The sequence below is a fragment of the Prunus avium genome, chromosome 7 (genome assembly GCF_965620075.1).
Source record: "Prunus avium chromosome 7, drPruAviu1.hap1.1, whole genome shotgun sequence".
NCBI lineage: Eukaryota > Viridiplantae > Streptophyta > Magnoliopsida > Rosales > Rosaceae > Prunus > Prunus avium.
In genome coordinates, this window is record NC_142290.1 from 34545882 (window position 1) to 34567004 (window position 21123).

The 21123-nt window shown below is 37.3% G+C and overlaps 2 protein-coding genes and 1 non-coding gene across 3 annotated transcripts; 2 read left to right on the forward strand and 1 right to left on the reverse strand.

Annotated features, from left to right (window-relative positions):
* The first annotated feature begins 4470 nt into the window (after positions 1 to 4470).
* On the forward strand, positions 4471 to 8005 carry LOC110748888 (3-hydroxy-3-methylglutaryl coenzyme A reductase 1). Its single transcript, XM_021948857.2, has 4 exons — positions 4471 to 5552; positions 5993 to 6174; positions 6471 to 6817; positions 7189 to 8005. The coding sequence occupies exons 1-4, from the start codon at positions 4651 to 4653 to the stop codon at positions 7435 to 7437; spliced, it is 1680 nt and encodes a 559-aa protein (XP_021804549.2). The 5' UTR covers positions 4471 to 4650; the 3' UTR covers positions 7438 to 8005.
* Positions 8006 to 8606: 601 nt separating this feature from the next.
* TRNAK-UUU (transfer RNA lysine (anticodon UUU)) lies at positions 8607 to 8679 on the reverse strand. The gene has a single exon. It is a non-coding gene; the product is annotated as a tRNA-Lys (tRNA).
* Positions 8680 to 9851: 1172 nt separating this feature from the next.
* Positions 9852 to 10898, forward strand: LOC110748886 (uncharacterized). Its single transcript, XM_021948853.2, has one exon. The coding sequence runs from the start codon at positions 9852 to 9854 to the stop codon at positions 10896 to 10898; it is 1047 nt and encodes a 348-aa protein (XP_021804545.2).
* Positions 10899 to 21123: the final 10225 nt, after the last annotated feature.

The following is a 21123-nucleotide window of genomic DNA, read 5'->3' on the forward strand; positions in this document are numbered from 1 at the left end:
ACAAAACAAACAGTCGCTCTCATTTGTTGCCGAACAAGAATTCTATATATTGATTGCCAAACTTGAACCGGAAGGGTTTTGGGTGTATTGAGCTTTTTGGAGTGAATACCAATTAGGGTCGAAAATCACACACATCACTCTACTAATTTCTTTGCCTAACATTCTTCTTATAAACGATAAATGTAGTCATAAGAAGAATTTTAGGATTTTCAATGAATGATTTCGATTCTCTATAACTATAAATTCCAAATGTATTCATACTCGGATGTGATCCTTCGTATGGAATTTGTTCAATATGAAAATCTTCGTCTTCGTGTATTGTGAAGTGTGACATTGGCCTTTACTTATCACAGTTAAGTAGTCCTTTGCTATTTGAATGTATGATGGATTTATGTTTACTTGAAATGGAGAAAGTTGGGAATAAGGAAGAGAGAAAATAGGTGTGAGATTAACTACTTCCCCATGATCAATCTAATTCTTGATTTTAAGACAAATTGTATGTATGATTCACATGTTTTTGAATTCTGTATGTGTTAATTAATAAACACAACGTGAAGTCAGGTATTAGAATAATGTTATTATCCATAATAAGTAAACATGTCATTAGCACACTAGAATTCGGATATAAACTCTTTGGTTGGAACTTGGAAGATTGCATAAAAAATAAAAATAAAAACTTGGAAGACTTATCACGTTGGCTAGGGTGAACATTCCCTTGTGTTTACTGCACATTGAAATCTTGGATCAACCATTTTGATGTTCAAACCAGATCCTGGATCCAATTAAAAAGGTCCGGATGTTGAGGCTTTCTCGCCCACTTAACACATACGACCTCAGCCCAACCAGTTTACGGTCTGGATCGGGCTCTGGATAATTCTACCACCTACAACCCAACCCAGCCCAACCAGTTTGATCTCTTTGCCAGCCTTTACCTGTTGGTTACTTAATTATGGTGATATGGTGAGAATAAACAATTAGTTTTAATTTAGGCCCGTTTGGTTCATGGGAATGAGGTTTGGGTATGAGAAATTAATTGTTTTCTTATGTTTAGTAAGTCCATGTATGAAAAATCGTTGCCTTGCACATAGGAAAGTAAAGGGGAAAGTGAAGCCCTCCTCTCCCCTTGAGTTTTGTTTTCCTCCTAATGGGAAAGTATGAGAAAATGAGCTAACATTATTTACACATTTTTCATGACCATATTGTCCTCATTAACAATTTAGAATTACAATATAACATTAAATGCATTATTTATTTATTTGATTTCATATGGTTATAATTGGAAAATTAAACAAATTTTGTTTTACATTCCTACACAAACCAAACACGTGAAAGTAAATAAAGTGGTATTTCTTAGTTACTTTCTCAGGATTACCAAACATAGGAAAGAAATCCTCATTTCTCATTCCTTAAGAAATGACATAAGAAGTGATTTCCCCTCAAATGTGTTCCGTGAACGAAACAGTTCCCTGAGATGATTGACCATCAATGTACTTGTTTTTATCATCAAACACGTTTTAAATGGTAAACACGACAAGGGATTATTATATCAAGGACAAGAGGAACCTTACATGCAAAAGGTTCAATGAAAAACGTTTCTCACGTTAAAGCCATACAAAATTACATTTTAATTAATCAATACTAAGATATTAGATATGTGATCTGATCGATCAAGACTTATACCAGATCAAGGCACGCTAGAGGGAGACGTGGCTGAGCTCTCTAATAAGTGGAAGTGGTGCACACGTAGATTGCCACCACTAGGGCATGCATTTATAACACTTATTACGTCATTGTATTTAATTATATATATAATTAATGAATTAGCTTTGCTGTGCATGCATGATAAAGAATGGGCGGAGAGTATGGGGAGGAGGAATGGTTGAAATCGGTGTATAATTTCTCCCATTAATGATTGGACGTAATGCATATTCATGCACGCATGAGACAATTCCCGTCTTGTCTTGGCTGGCTCTCATGCATGCCCATCCATTTTATTTTCAACTTGACATGTATGCATAAACCAGGTTTCAACTCTGTATGCACATAAAACATGGGCACGTGCTCTTTGCGGGCAGTTGATTCAGTCAAGCCCATGGCAACTACCAAATTGTTGGTCGGCCATTTTGCAATGACGATCTTGCAAATGAAAGTGATCGATTTAGCCTTATAAGCTAACAAATTAATGAATTATCTATTTACCCTTTATTTAATCATTTGTTTCGACATCAGGGTTGGTAGGTAGCGGATTAATTATAATATCATTTTATCAAAGATTGGCTTCATTTGACTCTCTTCTGCATCATCAAGATATAGAAACATTCAAAAGCTCACATTTATTTGTATGACATATACTTCACATAACTTTAAGGTTTCGTTTGATATGGAAGATTAGACTCGACTCGTCGATTTGTTTTTAAACTCGTTGTCTCCCTTGGAAGCCCAGGTTGTCTCCCCCTGCATTCTAGGGTTTGAATTGTTCAGTTGGATTCATTCATACATATGAATTATGTAGCTAGTTAGGTTATAATTAAGCTTGACTAATTGCCCCAATTGCTTTAATTTGGCGTGTTATTCTGATTAATTTGCCATATCTTATACTTTATTGATATGCATGCAGGAGTGATGTCAAAGGTGGTTTAATTTAAACAAATTAATCCAATCAGGGCAGAATCATGATATTGAACCAATATGGCTTATTAGTTGTTAATTACTGAGTTATACAAATTAATCACCATCTTCGAATAAGCTAGCTAGCCAGATCTCTTGTTTGTTTCCTTACAGCTTGAGCATATATACCAGAATTCAAATTCTCTCTGTTATAGAAATTGAGACAGATAAAAATAGAGATTGCATACACCAGTTATTGCAGTTAAGTCCATTTTCAGACATTGATCATGTACATGAAATGACTTATGAGATTCAGATTGAGCTTAGGGTTAGGCATTTGTTTCACCCTTGGTACGAAACTCGAATTGACAAATCTTGTAACCCATTGTTCATGTATTGTATTTACACTTTAGTTCGGATTTTTCTTTACGTAAATTTATCAACAAAAAAGATAATGAACACAAATTTATATGCTTGTGTTAAAATCAAATTGTGCTTGAAGAACCCTATTTAATTGCTTGTAGAGATTACTGAGCCTTGTAGCTTGGGTTTAAGTAGAGCATAAAGTGATTGATTTGTGATAAATTTAAGGTAAATAGGCAAAATTGGTCTAGTCAAATCATCGCCATGTCACGTAACATGTGAGATTGCATTAAGCACGCACTATCCCCTCGGGTTAATCGGGGCACCACACACACTAGTGGGTAGCAGGGGAGGCCCTGAGCATAGACAAGCAAGACAGTCTACTAGGGCCTCCAAATTGGAAGGGCCCCCAATTTTTATAAACCTCTATATATACATATGTATGTTACTTTAAAAATTGTACTATATTTTTATATTAAGCCCAAGTACTATTAAAAAAAAAGCCCAATTATTTACTCTAAAACGAAAAAATAGAAACTTAATAAGGGACCGATTATTATTTTTAAGTTAAACTAGTTGAATAGGTTGACATAGTAGCATATACTTACCTTAGCAAAAACAAATAATACCTAGTTGACTTAATAGGTTAACCTAGTAGCATATACCTTAGTGAAAACAAAAAAAACCTAGCAGCATATAGGAACATTTGCTCTACTCAACACAAGAAAAAAAAAAATTAAGCAGTTTATTAATGAATATCTACTACAATAGGAAGCGATCTTCGAGGAAGAACAAGAAAATAAAAATCCACAAGACTATTGCTTATATTTTCTATTGAAAAAGACATTGTAGAAAAACTTGATTATGCAAAATTAATTGATACTTTGGGTTCATATAGTTTTTTTTAACTTATCGAAAAAAAATCACATAAATATACATAGAAAGTAGAATACCACATTTTGATAGTTCACCTAAGGCTTCCGAAACCTTAGGACCGACATTGGTAGGTAGCAAAACAAAACTTGGTAAAGCAAAGAGATGGATCTTCCAAAAAAACAAAATTGCTTGTAACGGAGTGATTTGAAAAAAGCACGAGTCATTTGAAATAGATATTTGAAAAAAATACGATTCATTTAGAAACGTAGTGAATTTGTTCTTTTCTTCAAGGTACCAGTAATAATTTATTACCTTGTACAAATTAACAAAAGAAGACATGACGTGGAAAAGGTAGATAGAGAGGCACAGAAGATTAAAAGTTAAAACCAGAACAAAAATAGAAAAAACAATTAACTAATTCGAGAAAAAAAAGAGGGAAGTCCATGATGAGCGCATCATCATGATGAGCATGGGATCCATGGTCACTTCCATAGATCCGTAGATCCGTAGATCCGATCATAGAGACAAACCCCGACACGTGTCCTCACACCGTACGTGTGGACCTTTGGTCCAGCGCGCCAAACCCAACTAACCCCCTCACACCCCTACACTCTCCTCTTCCCCTCACTCCCCTCCTCTTCTCGTTCTATAAAAAACGGTCCAAATCCTTCGCCTTTTAACAAACTCATAACCAATTAAATTAATCCCCGCCTCTAATCCTCCCCTTTTGTTTTAATGTACACTAATTTCTTAATTTAATTAGTTTAATCCCCCTCCCTTTTTTTTCTCTCTCTCTCTCTAATAATGGCCGTTCGTCGGCGACCCCCAAACCCATCCGCTGCCGGCGAACCCGCTAAATCCCAGAAGCAAAACCTCAAGGCCTCCGACGCGCTTCCTCTGCCGCTCTACCTCACCAACGGCCTCTTCTTCACGCTCTTCTTCACCGTCGCCTACTTCCTCCTCCACAGGTGGCGCGAGAAGATCCGCACGTCCACGCCGCTCCATGTGCTGACGCTCTCGGAGATCGCCGCCCTCTTCTCCCTCTTCGCCTCCGTCATCTACCTCCTCGGCTTCTTCGGCATTGACTTCGTCCAGTCTTTCGTCTCCCCCAACAACGCCCGCGCCCCCCACGACTCCTGGAATGACGTCGTCGCCGTCGAACAACAGCCAAAAAATGACGTCGTCCGGGTCGCACCCCTCTCCGCCGGCGGCGGCGCGTCGTCGGAGGAAGACGAGGACATAATCAAATCGGTAGTGTCCGGAACGACGCCCTCCTACTCGCTCGAGGCGAGTCTCGGGGACTGCCGGCGAGCGGCGGCGATACGGCGGGAGGCGTTGCAGAGGACGACGTGTCGGTCGCTGGAGGGCCTGCCGTTGGAAGGCTTCGACTACGAGTCGATATTGGGGCAGTGCTGCGAGATGCCGGTCGGGTATGTTCAGATCCCGGTCGGAGTGGCCGGGCCGCTGCTGCTGGACGGCGAGGAGTTCACAGTGCCGATGGCGACGACGGAGGGTTGTCTGGTGGCGAGCACCAATAGGGGATGCAAGGCCATCCACGTGTCGGGCGGGGCCCAGAGCGTGGTTCTCAAGGACGGCATGACCCGGGCGCCCGTTGTCAGGTTCAGCTCTGCCGCCAGAGCTGCCGAACTCAAGTTCTTCGTCGAGGACCCTCTCAACTTTGATTCTCTCGCCGTCGTTTTCAACAGGTAGGTTAATTCAACTCTCCTCTCCTTCAAATTATTATTTTTTTTCTTCTAATAATTACATTTTTTAGCTGCAATTTGTAATTATAATAATCAATTTCTTACTGTTAAAAAAGTTGGTGAGTTCATTTTTTTCCTTTTTTGATTATCGTTTTTGCTATATGTGGGACTAAGTCAACACCTTTTTTCGGGGAGCGCATTTGAGATGGAGGGTGAACTTTATTTGAATAAATATTTAAATAAGAATCTGTTTCTAGTATAAGTTGGTGAATTTTATTCTGTTCATCTACCAAATCTTTATGATGTTGATGCCTTGATGCCTCGATGTTTGTTTTGTTTTAATTTATTTTTCCTACATGAATAATTTTACGCAATTTTCATACTTAATAATAAAATAAAATAAAGTTTGTTTGTTGACTGCATCTGCATGCCCTGTTGTTCAGATCTAGTAGATTCGCAAGGCTTCAGAGGATACAATGCGCAGTAGCAGGGAAGAATCTGTACATGAGGTTTACTTGCAGCACTGGAGATGCCATGGGAATGAACATGGTCTCCAAAGGCGTCCAAAATGTTCTAGATTTCCTTCAAAGTGACTTCCTTGACATGGATATCATTGGCATCTCTGGTAACTTAATTAATCTCCTCTCTTCTTTTTAATTGTATCCATAATCATGAAAAAGTTATTATTGTCCAATTAATGTCCTCATCTCCACTATCACATGCATGGATTATGGATACTAATTATAATTTAATCATTATGACAATGTTATTTCGCTAGACTGTCTCGTAATATAAGAGTTTTATGTTTACCGCATATGTGATTTAAACGACGCAAGTTTGGCAAGACAACATTACTTTGTAGAAATAATTTCTATAGGTCATTAGGTTGATTTAGTTTTGTGTTTATTCTGTACTGTGCAGGAAATTTCTGCTCAGACAAGAAACCAGCAGCTGTAAATTGGATAGAAGGGAGAGGCAAATCTGTGGTATGTGAGGCAGTGATCAGGGAAGAGGTGGTGAGGAAGGTGCTGAAGACGAATGTGGCAGCCCTAGTGGAGCTTAACATGCTCAAAAACCTTACTGGTTCTGCAATGGCTGGTGCTCTTGGTGGATTCAATGCCCACGCCAGCAACATTGTTTCTGCAATTTACTTAGCCACTGGGCAGGACCCTGCTCAGAATGTAGAGAGCTCTCACTGCATCACCATGATGGAAGCCGTCAATAATGGCAAGGACCTTCATGTCTCAGTCACCATGCCTTCCATTGAGGTACAATTACAACCATAATTAATGCTTAATTTAGTGTAATTAACTTAACTTAATTATAATGCATGCTCAATTTTAAATGATTTTGAAAGGTGATGTTAGATCCATAACCAGATTGTTCTGTTCTAGAGAATTTGTCTTATGCCATTTAAAAATTCCAAGGTGTGGAGGGTTCCCGATATATATAAAAATACACCATGCCAATGCAGAATATGCAGAATCTGCAGACTTTGCTTTCTTTTATGGTTTCTTTTTTTTGGGGAAAGAAAACATTGAAGTGATGATTCTTGTGGAGATCTTCAATTGAAAGGACACCTAATCCCAATTTTGTTGTTGTTTTTTATATTTTATTTTATAAATTTATAAATTTTCAGGTGGGAACAGTTGGAGGAGGAACACAACTTGCATCCCAATCAGCCTGCTTGAACCTATTAGGTGTGAAAGGAGCAAGCAAAGACTCTCCTGGTTCAAACTCAAGGAAATTGGCCACCATTGTAGCTGGCTCTGTCCTAGCAGGGGAGCTCTCACTCATGTCAGCCCTGGCAGCTGGGCAGCTGGTCAAGAGCCACATGAAATACAACAGGTCTAGTAGGGATGTCTCAAAACTTGCTTGCCCCAGCTAAATATGGAAAGAATTAAAAACCAAACCCCCTTTGAATCTTGATGTATGTAGCCAGCGAGAGAAATTAATTTAAGCTCACAAAAGGACACTTTTGGGGGTTGTGGGTTGGGGAGAGAACATGCATGGTGGGGGTGTGTCACATGTGTTAGAGAAGAATTTTTGCATATGGGGTGAGCAATTTCAGTGGAAAAAAGCCTCTGTGCATGGTCTTTTTCCAAGATGTTACTGGGAGCCTGCAATTATGAAGTGTGGGTGGAGGCAGGAAACACAGAGAGAGAGAGAGAGAGAGAGAGAGAGAGATCATAGGAAATGTTGGTTTTTATATCTTTGTGGTTGTGTATGGCAGATGAAGCCACTTGTGAGGAGCAAGAGGCCCCAGTATCTTGTTGGTAGTATTAGCTGGCTGGCGTTGTAATCTTTGATTAAATTGTTTGTTGTTGTTGTTAATTTGTCTTCTAGTTTGTATTTTTTTAATTAGAGGATTAAATTAAACATCTCCAAAATGGGTTTTGTCCATTTTGGCTCTGTATATTATTATTATTATTATTATTATAATGAACATTATCATAGGCTTGCAGTTGTTGCAATAAAAAAAATAGATATTTATAAAAATACCCAATCGTAGAATTTATAAAAATACCCAAGCACTATTTAAACATAGAAACATACCTAAAATGGGTTTTGGGTATGTGTGTAATGATGAGTTTTTGGTATGTTTATAAATGGGTTTTGAGTGTGTGTAATGATGAGTTTTGGGTATGTTTATAAAGTGTTTTGGGTGTTGAGTATTTTTATAATTTCAGCCCCCATTTTGAGTATTTTAGTGAAAGGTGTGAACTCATAGACAAACTGAAACTCTTTATATGGCCACATGGTTTAGGAATTCAGAGTAGTTGGTCTACCAGAAAAAGGAAAAAGCCGAACATCGCAAAAGCCAAGGGCCCAGGGTCCACCGTGATTTGAAGAAATCGACCCATCGATGGACGGATGCCAAAAGAGGGGAAGGGGACAGCTAAATTTTGCAGGCCACAAGTAACTTATGGCCTAATGGTTCAAGATTAGCAGTTGATATGAAATTGCCTTTACAAAAACCAAATTTGTAAATAAAGGTGGGACCACTACACTTTATGAATAGTGGAAAATGCCAAAATAATAAAGTGAAGGCAAATTCGCCGTCTGTGGGAATCGAACCCACGACCACGTGGTTAAAAGCCACGCGCTCTACCAGCTGAGCTAAGACGGCTTGCTTGCTCTTATTTAGTTTGTTTATTTATTTAATGGCATCTTTTGAGTTGGCAAGAAAAACGTTTTGGGTTTAGTCGGTCGGGCTGACAATGGGGAATTGTAGTGGGCTTGGGCCCCACAAGGGAAGAAGAATTAGGTCAGGTGACATTGGCCCATCCTACAGTCATGAGGCACACTGGGCTAATGACCCGCCATAATATATGGTCAGACAGACGAGTGGTAGGTGAGGGGACCAATCGCCAACTAATAAGCAACTTCATTTTGGACATTTTCTTTTACTTCACTTTTTGATTCAATTAGGGTTAGGCTTTTTTGCTTGTCAATTGAATGTGTTTTTTGGGCAGTGTTATTCCAAATTTCAGTTTGTAATTTTGTTTTTCTCAATTTGTGTTTGTTTGTTTGTACACTATCCTTATCCTAGAGTGAATGAATAGGTGCAATTCTTTCTAATGGTGTTTTCAGGCTCAACTCAAAAGTTGATGGTGCCAATGCCAAAAAAAGCAAAGGGTAGTTTTAATTTGTAGTAAGTAGTAAAAAAGAAAAAAGAGGGGTTGAACAATATGTTAATTAATAATATTAATCTAAAAATCTAAAGCACATCAATTCCGCTTTTTCATATTCTTTCGCGCTCTTTTCTCGGCTCAGCCATTTACATCGTTTTCTTCGCAAAGCTACTAAAATCTGGTTTTGTTGCAGGTGCTGCTGAACCTTAATTAAAACCTTTTCAAGTTTGAAAATCCGAACACGAACACGAACACGAACCGTATAATTAAAGCGTTATCTATATACTATATACTAGGAATGCAGCTGGGATGAAGTTAATTCTCATTTTTAGATAATAGCTGTGGTTATTTGTTATATAAGAAATTTAAGCCTGATCAATTTATTTTTATGATTGGCTTAATTTTATTATTTAAGCAATGATTGAACACAGGAAACCAAAAAAAAATTGAAAATTGAAAAATTTAGGGCATTTGTAGTAAGTAGTTAAAAAGGAAAAAGAGGGGTTGGACAACATATGTTAATTATATTAACAAACAATAAAAGAACCCAAAAAGGAAAAACACTACCTGCGGGAATCGAACAAACCAACAAAGGGTATAAACCAACATGCCGCTCCAGCTAAGTTAAGTGGGTTTGTTTGCAACTATTAAGAAAATCATTAAGGATATGGATGGTGCATTCTTTTCTTTATTAGTTGATGAATTGCGAGATGTGTCAATAAAAGAACATATGGCAGTGGTGTTTCGTTACGTGGACAAAAGTGGGGATGTAATTGAAATGTTTGTGGGCATTCAACATATTAGCGACACTACATCAAACTCACTAAATGAGGCTATTGACACATTGTTTTCAAGAGAGGAATTGAACATTTCTATGCTAAGAGGACAAGGATATGATGGAGCTAGTAATATGAAGGGTGAGTTTAATGATCTTAAAACACATATTTTGAGAGAAAATCCTTGTGCCTATTATATTCATTGTTTTGCACATCCACTTCAATTAGCTCTTGTGGTCGTGACAAAGGGAAATGCTGATATTGCCACTTTCTTCACATCTTGCAATAGCTTGGTTAATATTGTAGGAGCATCGTGTAAGCGTCGTGACATGCTTAGAGACCAACTAGAAAAGGATATTATGGAAGCTCTTGAAAAAGATACTCTTCCAACATGGCGAGGCTTAAATCAAGAAACTTGTCTCAAGCGTCCCGGTGATACACGTTGGAACTCACATTATGGTACACTACTTAGTATTATTTATATGTTCAAATCTGTGGTGAAAGTGCTTAAATTGATTATTGAGGATGACTCCACTGATAATATAAGTGAAGCAAATAGGTCATTGAGAGATATACAATTTTTTGAGTTTGTATTTCAACTATTTTTCATGAGATTTATATTGGGAGTCACAAATGATTTGTCACAAGCATTACAAAGGAAAGACCAAGATATTGGGAATGCAATAACTTTAGTCAAAGATTGCAAGGACCAACTACAACACATGAGAGAGAATGCATTTGAAGCCTTGCTTGATCAAGTATCTTCCCTTTATGGCAAACATGATATTGAGGTTCCAAACATGGATGATGCATATGTAGCTCAATGGAGATCACATCGGAGAGCTCCTATAATAACACATCTCCATCATTATCGTGTGGATATCTTTATTCAAATCATTGAGTGGCAACTTGCGAAATTAAATCATCGTTTCAGTTAGGTAAATAATGAGTTACTTCTTTGTTTGGCATGTTTGAGTCCGGATGATTCATTTATAGCTTTTGAGAATTTTATCCTCAAGATTTTACTCCCCGAGAACTCTTGGCACTTGAAGATCAACTTGAGATTTATATTCATCATATGCATACGAGGAGCGATTTTTCTCAATTGAAATGGATTGATAGCCTTGCAAGAAAAATGGTGGAGAAATGGTTGCATAGAACATTTAATTATGTTTATTTGCTTCTCACATTAGCCTTAACTTTACCGGTTGCAACAGCTTCTGTAGAGAGAGCATTTTCTGCTATGAATATTGTGAAATGTCCACTTCACAATCGAATGGGAGATCAATTGTTGAGTGATAGCTTACTTGTTTACATTAAGAAAGATGTGTTTATTTGTATTGATAATGACTCTATAATGCAACGTTTTCAGAGTATGAAAACTCGTCGTGGACAATTGTAATGTGGTTTTTTCTATTAATTAAGAATTGTAATATTATCGTTTCATTTTTTTTGGTTCCATTTTGTATAGAATTTTTTTACCTTTTAGACGTTGACCCCTGCAAGGAAAATTCCTGGATCCGACACTGCATTCAAGATATTAATAATATTAATCCAAACATCTAAAACATATCAATTCCTCTTTTTCAGATTCTTTCGCGCTCTTTTCCGTCGTCTTCTTCGCAAAATCTGGTTTTGTTGTATGTACTCTCTCATTTTCTTAGCTATTCTTGTGGCTTACTTCTCCAACTTTTCATTTCCTTACATTTCGTCAATCTAAATTTCATTATTAATTCTCCAATTTCTTAACGTAGAACCCTGAAATTCCTAAATTTTGTGGATTTCCAATTTTAGAAATTCTTGCTATTCTAATTGTAATTGTCTTGAATATATGAAGTTCTTGCATGTTTTCCAGCTTCAAACACTAAAATCCTCTAAAATCCCTAGCTCTAAACCCATTGAATATTGATATGAGTTCTTGAAAAACCCAGAGTTGTTTCAACAATCCTTGTTTTTCCAATACACAGAGTTGTTTCAATGAGGTTTTGTTCCAGAGTTGTTTCTACTGTTCGACATTTCCATAGTTCCTCATCATTTTTCATTTTCTTATCCAAGGTGTATTTCTCCTCTAAACTAGTCCAGGTTTGTTGCAGCTACAAAACCCCTAAAATTCCCCATATTGACTTGCTATGGCTACATCAACAACTCAGTTGAACCGTTTGCACAAAATGATGAAAATGTACTATGATTCTTTAGAGGCCCTCCAACTGGAGCGGCAGAGTCTGGGGTTGTTTTAGTGCTTTACTTGATATGCACTTGGAGGAGAATGAAGTCAAACTCATTGGGAAATTACACGAGCCAATCTCTGCTGCGGACTGGAATGTTATTGACTACTTGGTGAAGTATGTCTTGACACCATCAGAATAATGGATCAACATTTCTGTTCCAGCAGCATACGTGGTCAAGTCAGCCTCCCAATATGGTTTACCGATTTCCAAAACATGGTTCTTAGATCGACTGAAGGCTCTTGGAAAATTTCTCACATCCCTATTTGATTTGTTCCTCATGATATGCTTTTCCAAGTTTTTTTTTCCACCATATGGCCTGGCCATTCTAATAATGGTGTGGCCCGTGACAACCCTTCTTCATATGAGCCTGCCACTGCAAATTCTTCCACTGCAATATCTCACAGCACAGACAACAAGAATAGGCGATCTGCTAACAATGATGATTTAAGTAAGGAATTTTCATTTTCTTTAGGGTTTTTTTTTTGGAGCAATGATTGTTAACAATAAATTAACTTTTGTGCATTATTTAGGTGCACAAATTGCAGTGAGGGGATTAAAGATGCTCTTGGAGAAGTGTGTTAATATTGGATAAATTGAGTTCAAAATTTAGGTTAGTTCATTTTTTGTATACATTGCTTTTATTAAATTCAGTAGGAGTGGAAATAATGTCGGTTGATTGTCCTTCATTAGCCTTTTATTTTCTTAAGCTATTTAGATGTGACATTTTTTCAATATAAAAAATCACCAACAACCACATAAACTGTGAAGAATTAAGAATGGAGAAGAAGAAAGACTAGAATTGGTTGAATATTTCTATTGTATTTCTCACTCTTGTGAAAACAATATTGTTTATATACAATTGAAAAAGAAATAATTTGGAATGAAATTAGTTAAAAAGAATATGGACATGATGACATGTGTATGATGGATATATGACTACCATTTCCTTATCTTCTAGAATACTGTTGAGCTTTTGATTTTGTGCATTGAATTACATTGGTTTGTATTTGCTTTGGCTGCACCTGCTGATATATTGATGATTTGCCTATAACAATGCAGGATGAAGTGTAAAGAATACAAACTAAAGAACTACCACTTGTCAATAATACATCCTTCCAAGGCACTACAATGTCAACCACAAACTTGAAACTGCCAAGCAACCAAGCACATCCATCCCCTATCATTTCAAATGATTTCATTTTTCTTTTTGGTCAAAAAATGAATTCATTTTGGATTTTGAATTCTTGCATATATTTGTTGAATTTTTGAGCTAAGTTTTGTAAATTTGGATCTATATTGCCTGGAAACATTGAGAGATTCTTCATGAGAATGTGCTTGATACAATACAAGTTACATTGCACTGATGAGGCGTTTCTGCTTAGTGAAAGAGAGTCATTGTTGAACACTTTGGTCCTTCAAACCACTGATAGACATTGCAGATTGAAGTGTAAAGAATACATGCTAAAGAACTACCATTTGTCAATAATATATCATTCCAATGCGCTACAAGGTCAATTATAAACCTGCAATTGCCAATCAACCAAGCACATCCATCCTCTATCTTTTCATGGGGATATATAGGAAGGAGGATGAAGTGTTGATGTTGGATTAGTTTGTTTTGTTTTGTGGATAGGAAAGACGATGTTGATAATATACACTATTTTTTGTGGATAGGCGTCTCTTCAAGCTATGAGTAGAGTGTCTTGTGAGGACGCGAAGTGTTGATGTTGATTATGTACACTATTTTTTGTATTTGATCCATTTTTCGTACTTGTGTGATGTGATGTAATGGACTAAATATGTGACTATGTGATGTGATGGGCGGTGGATAAAAAAAGAAGCAGCTTTTGTTTGGGGTTGATGAAACATGAGCTTAAGTGTTATGAAATGGGCTCCCATATATATAATAAGGAATTTTCGTTTTCTTTAGGGTTTTTCTTTTCTTTGCAGCAAAGATTGTTGACAATAAATAAATTGTTGTACATTATTTAGGTGCATAAATTGCAACGAAGGGATTGAAGATGCTCTTAGTGAGGTCTGTTAATATTGGATGAATTGAGTTCACAATTTAGGTTAGTTCTTTTTTTGTATAGATTGATTTTATTAAATTATGCATATATGTGACTATAATTAATTTGTATGCTATGTTTATCATAAACCATATTTTTATGTGACAGTGCATAATGAAGTGTAACGAATACAAGCTGAAGAATTACCACTTGTCAATCATACATCATTCCAAGGTCCTACAATGTCACTTACAAACCCGCAACTGCCAGTCAACGAAGAATATTCACCCTTTGTCTTTTCGGGGGGATAGGAAGGAGGATGAAGTGTTGATGTTGGATTAGTTTGCTCTCCTTTGTGGATATGAAGGAGGACTTGAGTGATGTGTTGTGATGTACCAAACATGTGAATATATAATGTACTAAATATGTGAATATGTGATGTACTAAATATATGAATATGTGATGTACTAAATATGTGAATATGTGATGTGATGGGTGGTGAATAAAAAATAAGGATATTTTGTTTGGGGACAGGTGAAACATAAGCTTACATGTAATGTTATGGGCTCGCAGATACATAATAATCTTTAGATTTGTTGTTATTTGATTATGTTTTGTATGGTGTAAATAAAGGTATGACTTTTCTAAGACTTGTTTCAATAAGTTTCCAAAATGGACAATCTTCGTTAGGCTTGACTAATGATTCTTGAAAGAGCCCCATTGATATGGGTTCTTGAGAAACCCAGAGTTCTTTCAAGAATCATTAGATTTTTCCCTCATTCCTCGTCATTTTTCATTTTCTTACCCATGGTAGGTTCCAAAACTCTTTCAGCTACAAAACCCCAAAATTAGCCAGAGACTTGCTATGGTGACATCAACAGCAGAATTAAACTGTTTGTACAATGTGATTAAAAGGCACTACAATTCTCAAGAGTCCCTCAAATTAGAGGAGCAAAGTATCACACTGTCTTATGATGAAATGATCCACGTCAGAGTAATTCAAGATTCTACAGCTGCATTTAGGAGGAAACTCTAGAAATATTTTAAGACTTTACTTGTGAATCACCTGAAAGAGAATGAGGTCAAACTCATCAAAGAATTTAATGAGCCAAAATCACCTGGTGGCTGGAATGTAGGTGAATACTTGGTCAAATATGTGTCGACACTATCAGAAGAACGTATCAACTTATCTGTTCCACTCGCGGATTTGGTCAAGCTTGCCTCCCAAGGTTTAAATATGACTAAAAAATGGTTCTTAAATAGGTTGACGACTTGTGGAATATTTTGCACGATCCTGTTTGATGTTTTGTTGATGTTATGGATTTTCAAGGGTGCAACTGCGAGTCAACCAAGCACATTCACCCTCTGTCTTTTCGTGGGGATCGGAAGGAGGGTAAAGTGTTGATGTTGGATTAGTTTGCTCTCCTTTGCGGATATGAAGGAGGACTTGAGTGATGTGTTGTGATGTACCAAATATGTGAATATGTGATGTACTAAATATGTGAATATATGATGTACTAAATATGTGAATATGTGATGTGATGGGTGGTGAATAAAAAATAAGGATATTTTGTTTAGGGACAGGTGAAACATAAGCTTACATGTAATGTTATGGGCTCGCAGATACATAATAATCTTTAGATTTGTTGTTATTTGGTTATGTTTTGTACGGTGTAAATAAAGATATGGCTTTTCTAAGACTTGTTTCAATAAGTTTCCAAAATGGACATGTTTGTGCCTAATAAATCATGGTCGTAAAAATGACCGAAGGAGTTTTCGCTCGGCCCTAGCACCTATTCATGAATTGGAACGTGGCGTTTTGTCTTCCCATAGACAAAGGAAAAGCTGCAAAGGCATAATCATTTCGGCCTCAATCGCGGCATTATGGGCCGAGGCCGAAGGACGAAAAATACACGGCCAAAGATATTAGAGTCAAATAACCACGTGGCAGCAGGGTCCCACGCTTCATTTAATGAAGTAACGCCTCTGACTAGCAAACCCACTAGCCGCAAGAAGGCATTTAATGCACGAGGGAAGAAGGGAAGTGACTAAAGTCAGGATTTGGTGATAAAAATCAGAGTGGTTAGGCGCAAACATTCTTACAAATATTCTTACAACTTGAGGTCAGATCAACCAACCAACATACCAGAGCATTAAATGCGTCCCCACAGCCAGAGGCGCAGAACCCACGATCAGGGCGGCGACCGAGATTTACCAGGATTTATGGGGTCACATCACCATGCTTTATGATCCCAAATGTCGATTGGACTATCCACTTTCTCTGATCAGGCTCCATCATGTAGATTTTCAACCTCGATTACTCCTCCAGAGCTCTTCCTATAAATACCAAGCTCAAGCTACATTCAAAGGGTTCAAACACCAAACCAAAAGCCTCCCACGAAGCAAATTATATTTTCCTGTAATGCACTTTCAATACATTTACTTGCTTTCCTAGGAGTAGTGATAGATTGTAAGGAAAATCCATTCATCAATATATCATACAACCCTTGATTTTCAAGGCGCCGGAGCACCATCTCTGTTACGCTCTCATTCACCCCATATATCATACGACCGTCGCTCTCTGAGCAACGCGCCGGAGGACCGCCCAAAACCCACCATCAACACCACCATTAAACGGCCTTGTTGCTCATGCCATGAACCTGACGGCCGAGATCAGTTCCTCTCTCGGCCACAATCGTTTGATTAGAAGTCAGACTCAAAACAAGCGCACCACTTAAACCATTCTATCCAAACCACATCACCATCCCGACACACGGTAGACCGTGCTGGCATGCCCGTGCACAACCGCATCGCATCCAAAAGAAGGACGTCACGTGTTAACGCATATCCCCTCGGCCCGGAGCACCAGTCCGTGAGATTTGCGCAGCCAACGGGACAATCTTCGTTTCTCAAGTTCATTACCTTTATAGCTTAGTTGGCATTTCATTTGGTTTTAAGTTGTGCTACAAATGAAATGGGAGTGCCTAACATTTTGTTTAGGAGTTGCAATACATTGAAATTATACATTGAAATTAATTTCTCTTTTCAATTCAAGACATATCAAACAAGTGTATGTGGTGGTAGTAAGTTGTGAACTTATTGACCTCTTACCATTTCTTCTACTTTATACTAAAACATGGAGACAGAATGAGATGACCTTACTTAGTACTGCAATCCCACTCCTTCAAGCCATGAGTGGAGTGTCTTGTGAGGACGTGAAGTGTTGATGTTGATTAGTTTGCTATGCTTTGTTGATAGAAAGGAGGATGCTGATAATATACACTATTTTTTGTATTTGATCAATTTTTCGTACTTGTGTGATGTGATGTGATGTATTAAATATGTGAATATGTGATGTGCTGTGCGGTGGATAAAAAAAGAAGCAGATTTTGTTTGGGGCATGTGAAACATGAGTTTACGTGTCATGTGATGGGCTCCCATATATATATATATATAATATTTAGATCACGGTTGTGGTTATTTTGTTGTGTTATGTAAGGTCTAAATAAAGGTATGGCTTTCCTAAGACTTGTTTCAATAAGTTTCCAAATGGGAAATCATTGTTTCTCAAGTTCATTCCCCTTATAGCTTTGCTGGCATTTCATTTGGTCTTAAGTTGTGTTACAAATGAAATAGGAGTGCCTAACATTTTGTTTAGGACTTGCAAGTACGATTAATTTAATTTCTCTTTACGATTTAAGACTTATCAAACAAGTGTATGTGGTGGTAGTAAGTTATGAACTTCTTGGCCTACCACCATTTGTTCTACTCTGGACTAAAACATGGAGACAAGATGAGACGACCTTACTTAGTACTACAATCTCACTCCTTCAAGTCATGGGTGGAGTATGTTGTGAGGACGTGATGAGATGTGAGGCAATAAGAGGAGAGGAGATAGTGTTGACAAAATAAAACAAAAACAAAGCAAATACTATAGCAAAAGAGGCTAAAGAAAACGAAAGAAATGAAATGACTAACCTAGGCGGATCAGGACGTTTATGCAACTCACCTAATAAACCTAGGCATCCTTCCATCTTAATTAAATCATCGCGGAAAGGGTCGCCACCGAGTTCATCGTAAAATGGGCGATACAACTCTCATTCCAACCTCGAACATCAAAATGCAACTTATGCAATGCTTATAGCTTGGCCAATATAACTTGTCGTTCACGCACAAGGGTTTGCTCTGAAGAAAAGTACAGAGCTGAAAACCAAATGAATAAGATAGATTGATGAGATATGTGGACAATAGAAATATATCTGTGATCTATTCAAAATTTTGTTCTCAAGGGCTCAACGGGTTGCATTTTCAATGCCACCTCCCAATTTTATCATGTGTATATTATTAATCCATATACTTGTGAACAAATTGTTATTCCACATGGCCATGATCTATTCTACAATGTAGAAACAACAAGTAAAACTATGTTCAATTTCGATTATGATCCTCATAGATGAGTACAAGGTCCTCCAAGTGTAGCTATTGGTCGAAGAAATTTGCCTACTAGAGGAGTATGAAAATTTGGGTTTTAAACTCCTCATTTATATTTTGGGCGCATAGGCTTGGAGGGTAGTACACCCACCTCTTTTTGCTACTAGCACCGACCTTCTTGCCTCTTATTTTATGTAGAACAGAGTTTTGTGCCTCAATGCCACATTGTACTGGGTAAGTTATGACATGAGGGCAATGCATTTTTAGACTTCTACGTTTAGAAGGAGACGTTTACTGCACTCCTTGGTGAAGTGATTATGTCAAAGCACTAGGCCCTATTTTTTAATTTTGGTCAAAAAAGCACTAGCCCGTATTCTATGCTTATAAAAAAATTGAGTTGTGTACAATTCAGTCCCGGCCTTGGACAAGGGTGGAGGTGAGACCGCCTCAGGCACTTTGTCTTAGGGGGGGCCCAATTTTTTTCTTTTTAATATATATTTATATATTCATTTAATATTTCCAAAAAAAAAAAAATTTGGATAACTTTGGAATTCTCAAGATAACATTGGAATATATGAAATTCCACTTCTTAAGATTTTGAATTTAATAGCCTTAACCTTAGATTTTAATTTTTTTTACATTGAAATTTGAATTGATGTCATTAATTTATCTTAAGTGATAAATTTTTAGTTAACTTTGAACATGTTAATTATTTTTTGACAAAAAAAACATGTTAATTCTTCGTGCTTTTGCTTCAAAATAAGAGTGAATCTAGCACATAAATTAAAATATAAAAAAAATTGTGACCCAGTAGAAAGGGGCCGACCCTGGTACAATCGATGTAGAGTAGAAAATCCCAAAACAATAAAATGAAGGTAAATCGCCGTATGCGGGAATCCAACCGACGACCACATGGTTAAAAGCCACGCTCTCTACCAGCTGAGCTAAGACGGCTTGCTTGCTTACTCTGATTTAGTTTCTTTTATATTTAACGGCGTCTTTTGAGTGCCAACGAAAACCTTTTGGGTTAGTCGGTCGGGCTGACAGTGGGGAATTGTAGTGGGCTTGGGCTAGCCCTTCTGATACTGGTGGCAGTGACCACACAACACTGACAACAAGGACATGCGATCTACCAACAATGATGATATAAGTAAGGATGTTTTATTTTGTTTAGGTTTTTATTTCTAATGAATCTTGGCAATAAATGAACTTTTGTGGATTTTTTAGGTGTAGATGTTGCAGCCAAAGGATTGAAGATGCGCCTCGAGAGGTCTATTGGTATGTGATGAAATGAGTTCACGGTTCAGGTTAGTTGGGGGAGCTTTTATTATCCTTTTATTTGTTTTTCATTGGATTTGTATTTAAGCTATTTATGTGTGACATCTTTTCAATATAAAAAATAACAAGCAGCTGCATAACCCACATTTTCATGTGACAGTGCAGGATACAAGCTAAATGGATGACATTTGTCAATAATACATCTTGGAACATGAAACTGCCAATTAACAAAGCACATCCTCTGGCTTTTCAAATGATTTCATACTTTTTTGGTCAGAAAATTTCATTTCAGACATTGAATGCTTGATCTGAATTTTGTAAAGAGTCTTTGTGGTTCAAAGTTCAAACCACTGATAGAGCTTATTAATGCATATACCATGTAAAGAGTCTTTGTGGAACACTTTGTGTCCTTAAAAGTTCAAACCACTGATGGAGCTTATTAATGCATATATTCTGGTATTGGTATATTTTGCTATATAATATGGTATTGTGTATTTTGTATATACTCTGGTATTGGTATATTTTGGTACACTTTTGGGGGTTGTGGGGTTGGGCAGAGAGAGAACATGCATGGTGGGTGTGTCACATGTGTTGGAGAAGAATTTTTAACTGAGTCTGCATATGAGGTGAGCAATTTCAATGAAAAAAAAGCCTTTGTGCATGGTCTTTTTGAAGCCTGCAATTATGAAGTGTGGGTGGGGGGCAGGAAACAGAGAGAGAGCATAGGAAATGTTGGTTTTTATATCTTTGTGGTTGTGTTTGGCAGATGAAGCCACTTGTATGGAGCAAGAGGCTCCCAGTATCTGGTTTGATGGCATCTTGTTCAGTATGTGTAGTAGTAGTAGTAGCTGGCTGTTGTTGTAATCTTTGATTTAATTGTTTGTTGTTGTTGTTAATTTGTCTTCCTGGTTTGGTTAACCATTATTTTTATTTTTTGGTTGATCTATGAAAGTATATAATTGAGTCTTGACTCAGAGAAAAACTTAAGTTGTAGAAGTCCAATGAACAGTGACGGCTGCAGTATCTGTGAACAGTATCATATTTGTAGATAGTGCCGAGTAGATGGCTGGAGCCCCGTGTGGTTTGCTGATATGGCATTATGAGCAGTAAGTTTCTTTTTTATTAGCTTAATAGTTAAGATATTGACTAGTGGTTGGTTTGCTGACATGGCATTATGAGCCGTAAGTTTCTTTTTGATTAGCTTAATAGTTAAGATA

Coding starts and splice junctions, on each gene's coding strand:
- LOC110748886 (XM_021948853.2), top strand. CDS start 9,852: ATGGATGGTGCATTCTTTTCTTTATTAGTTGATGAATTGCGAGATGTG.
- LOC110748888 (XM_021948857.2), top strand. CDS start 4,651: ATGGCCGTTCGTCGGCGACCCCCAAACCCATCCGCTGCCGGCGAACCC. Junction 5,553..5,992: donor CTCGCCGTCGTTTTCAACAG/GTAGGTTAATTC, acceptor CCTGTTGTTCAG/ATCTAGTAGATTCGCAAGGC. Junction 6,175..6,470: donor GGATATCATTGGCATCTCTG/GTAACTTAATTA, acceptor TGTACTGTGCAG/GAAATTTCTGCTCAGACAAG.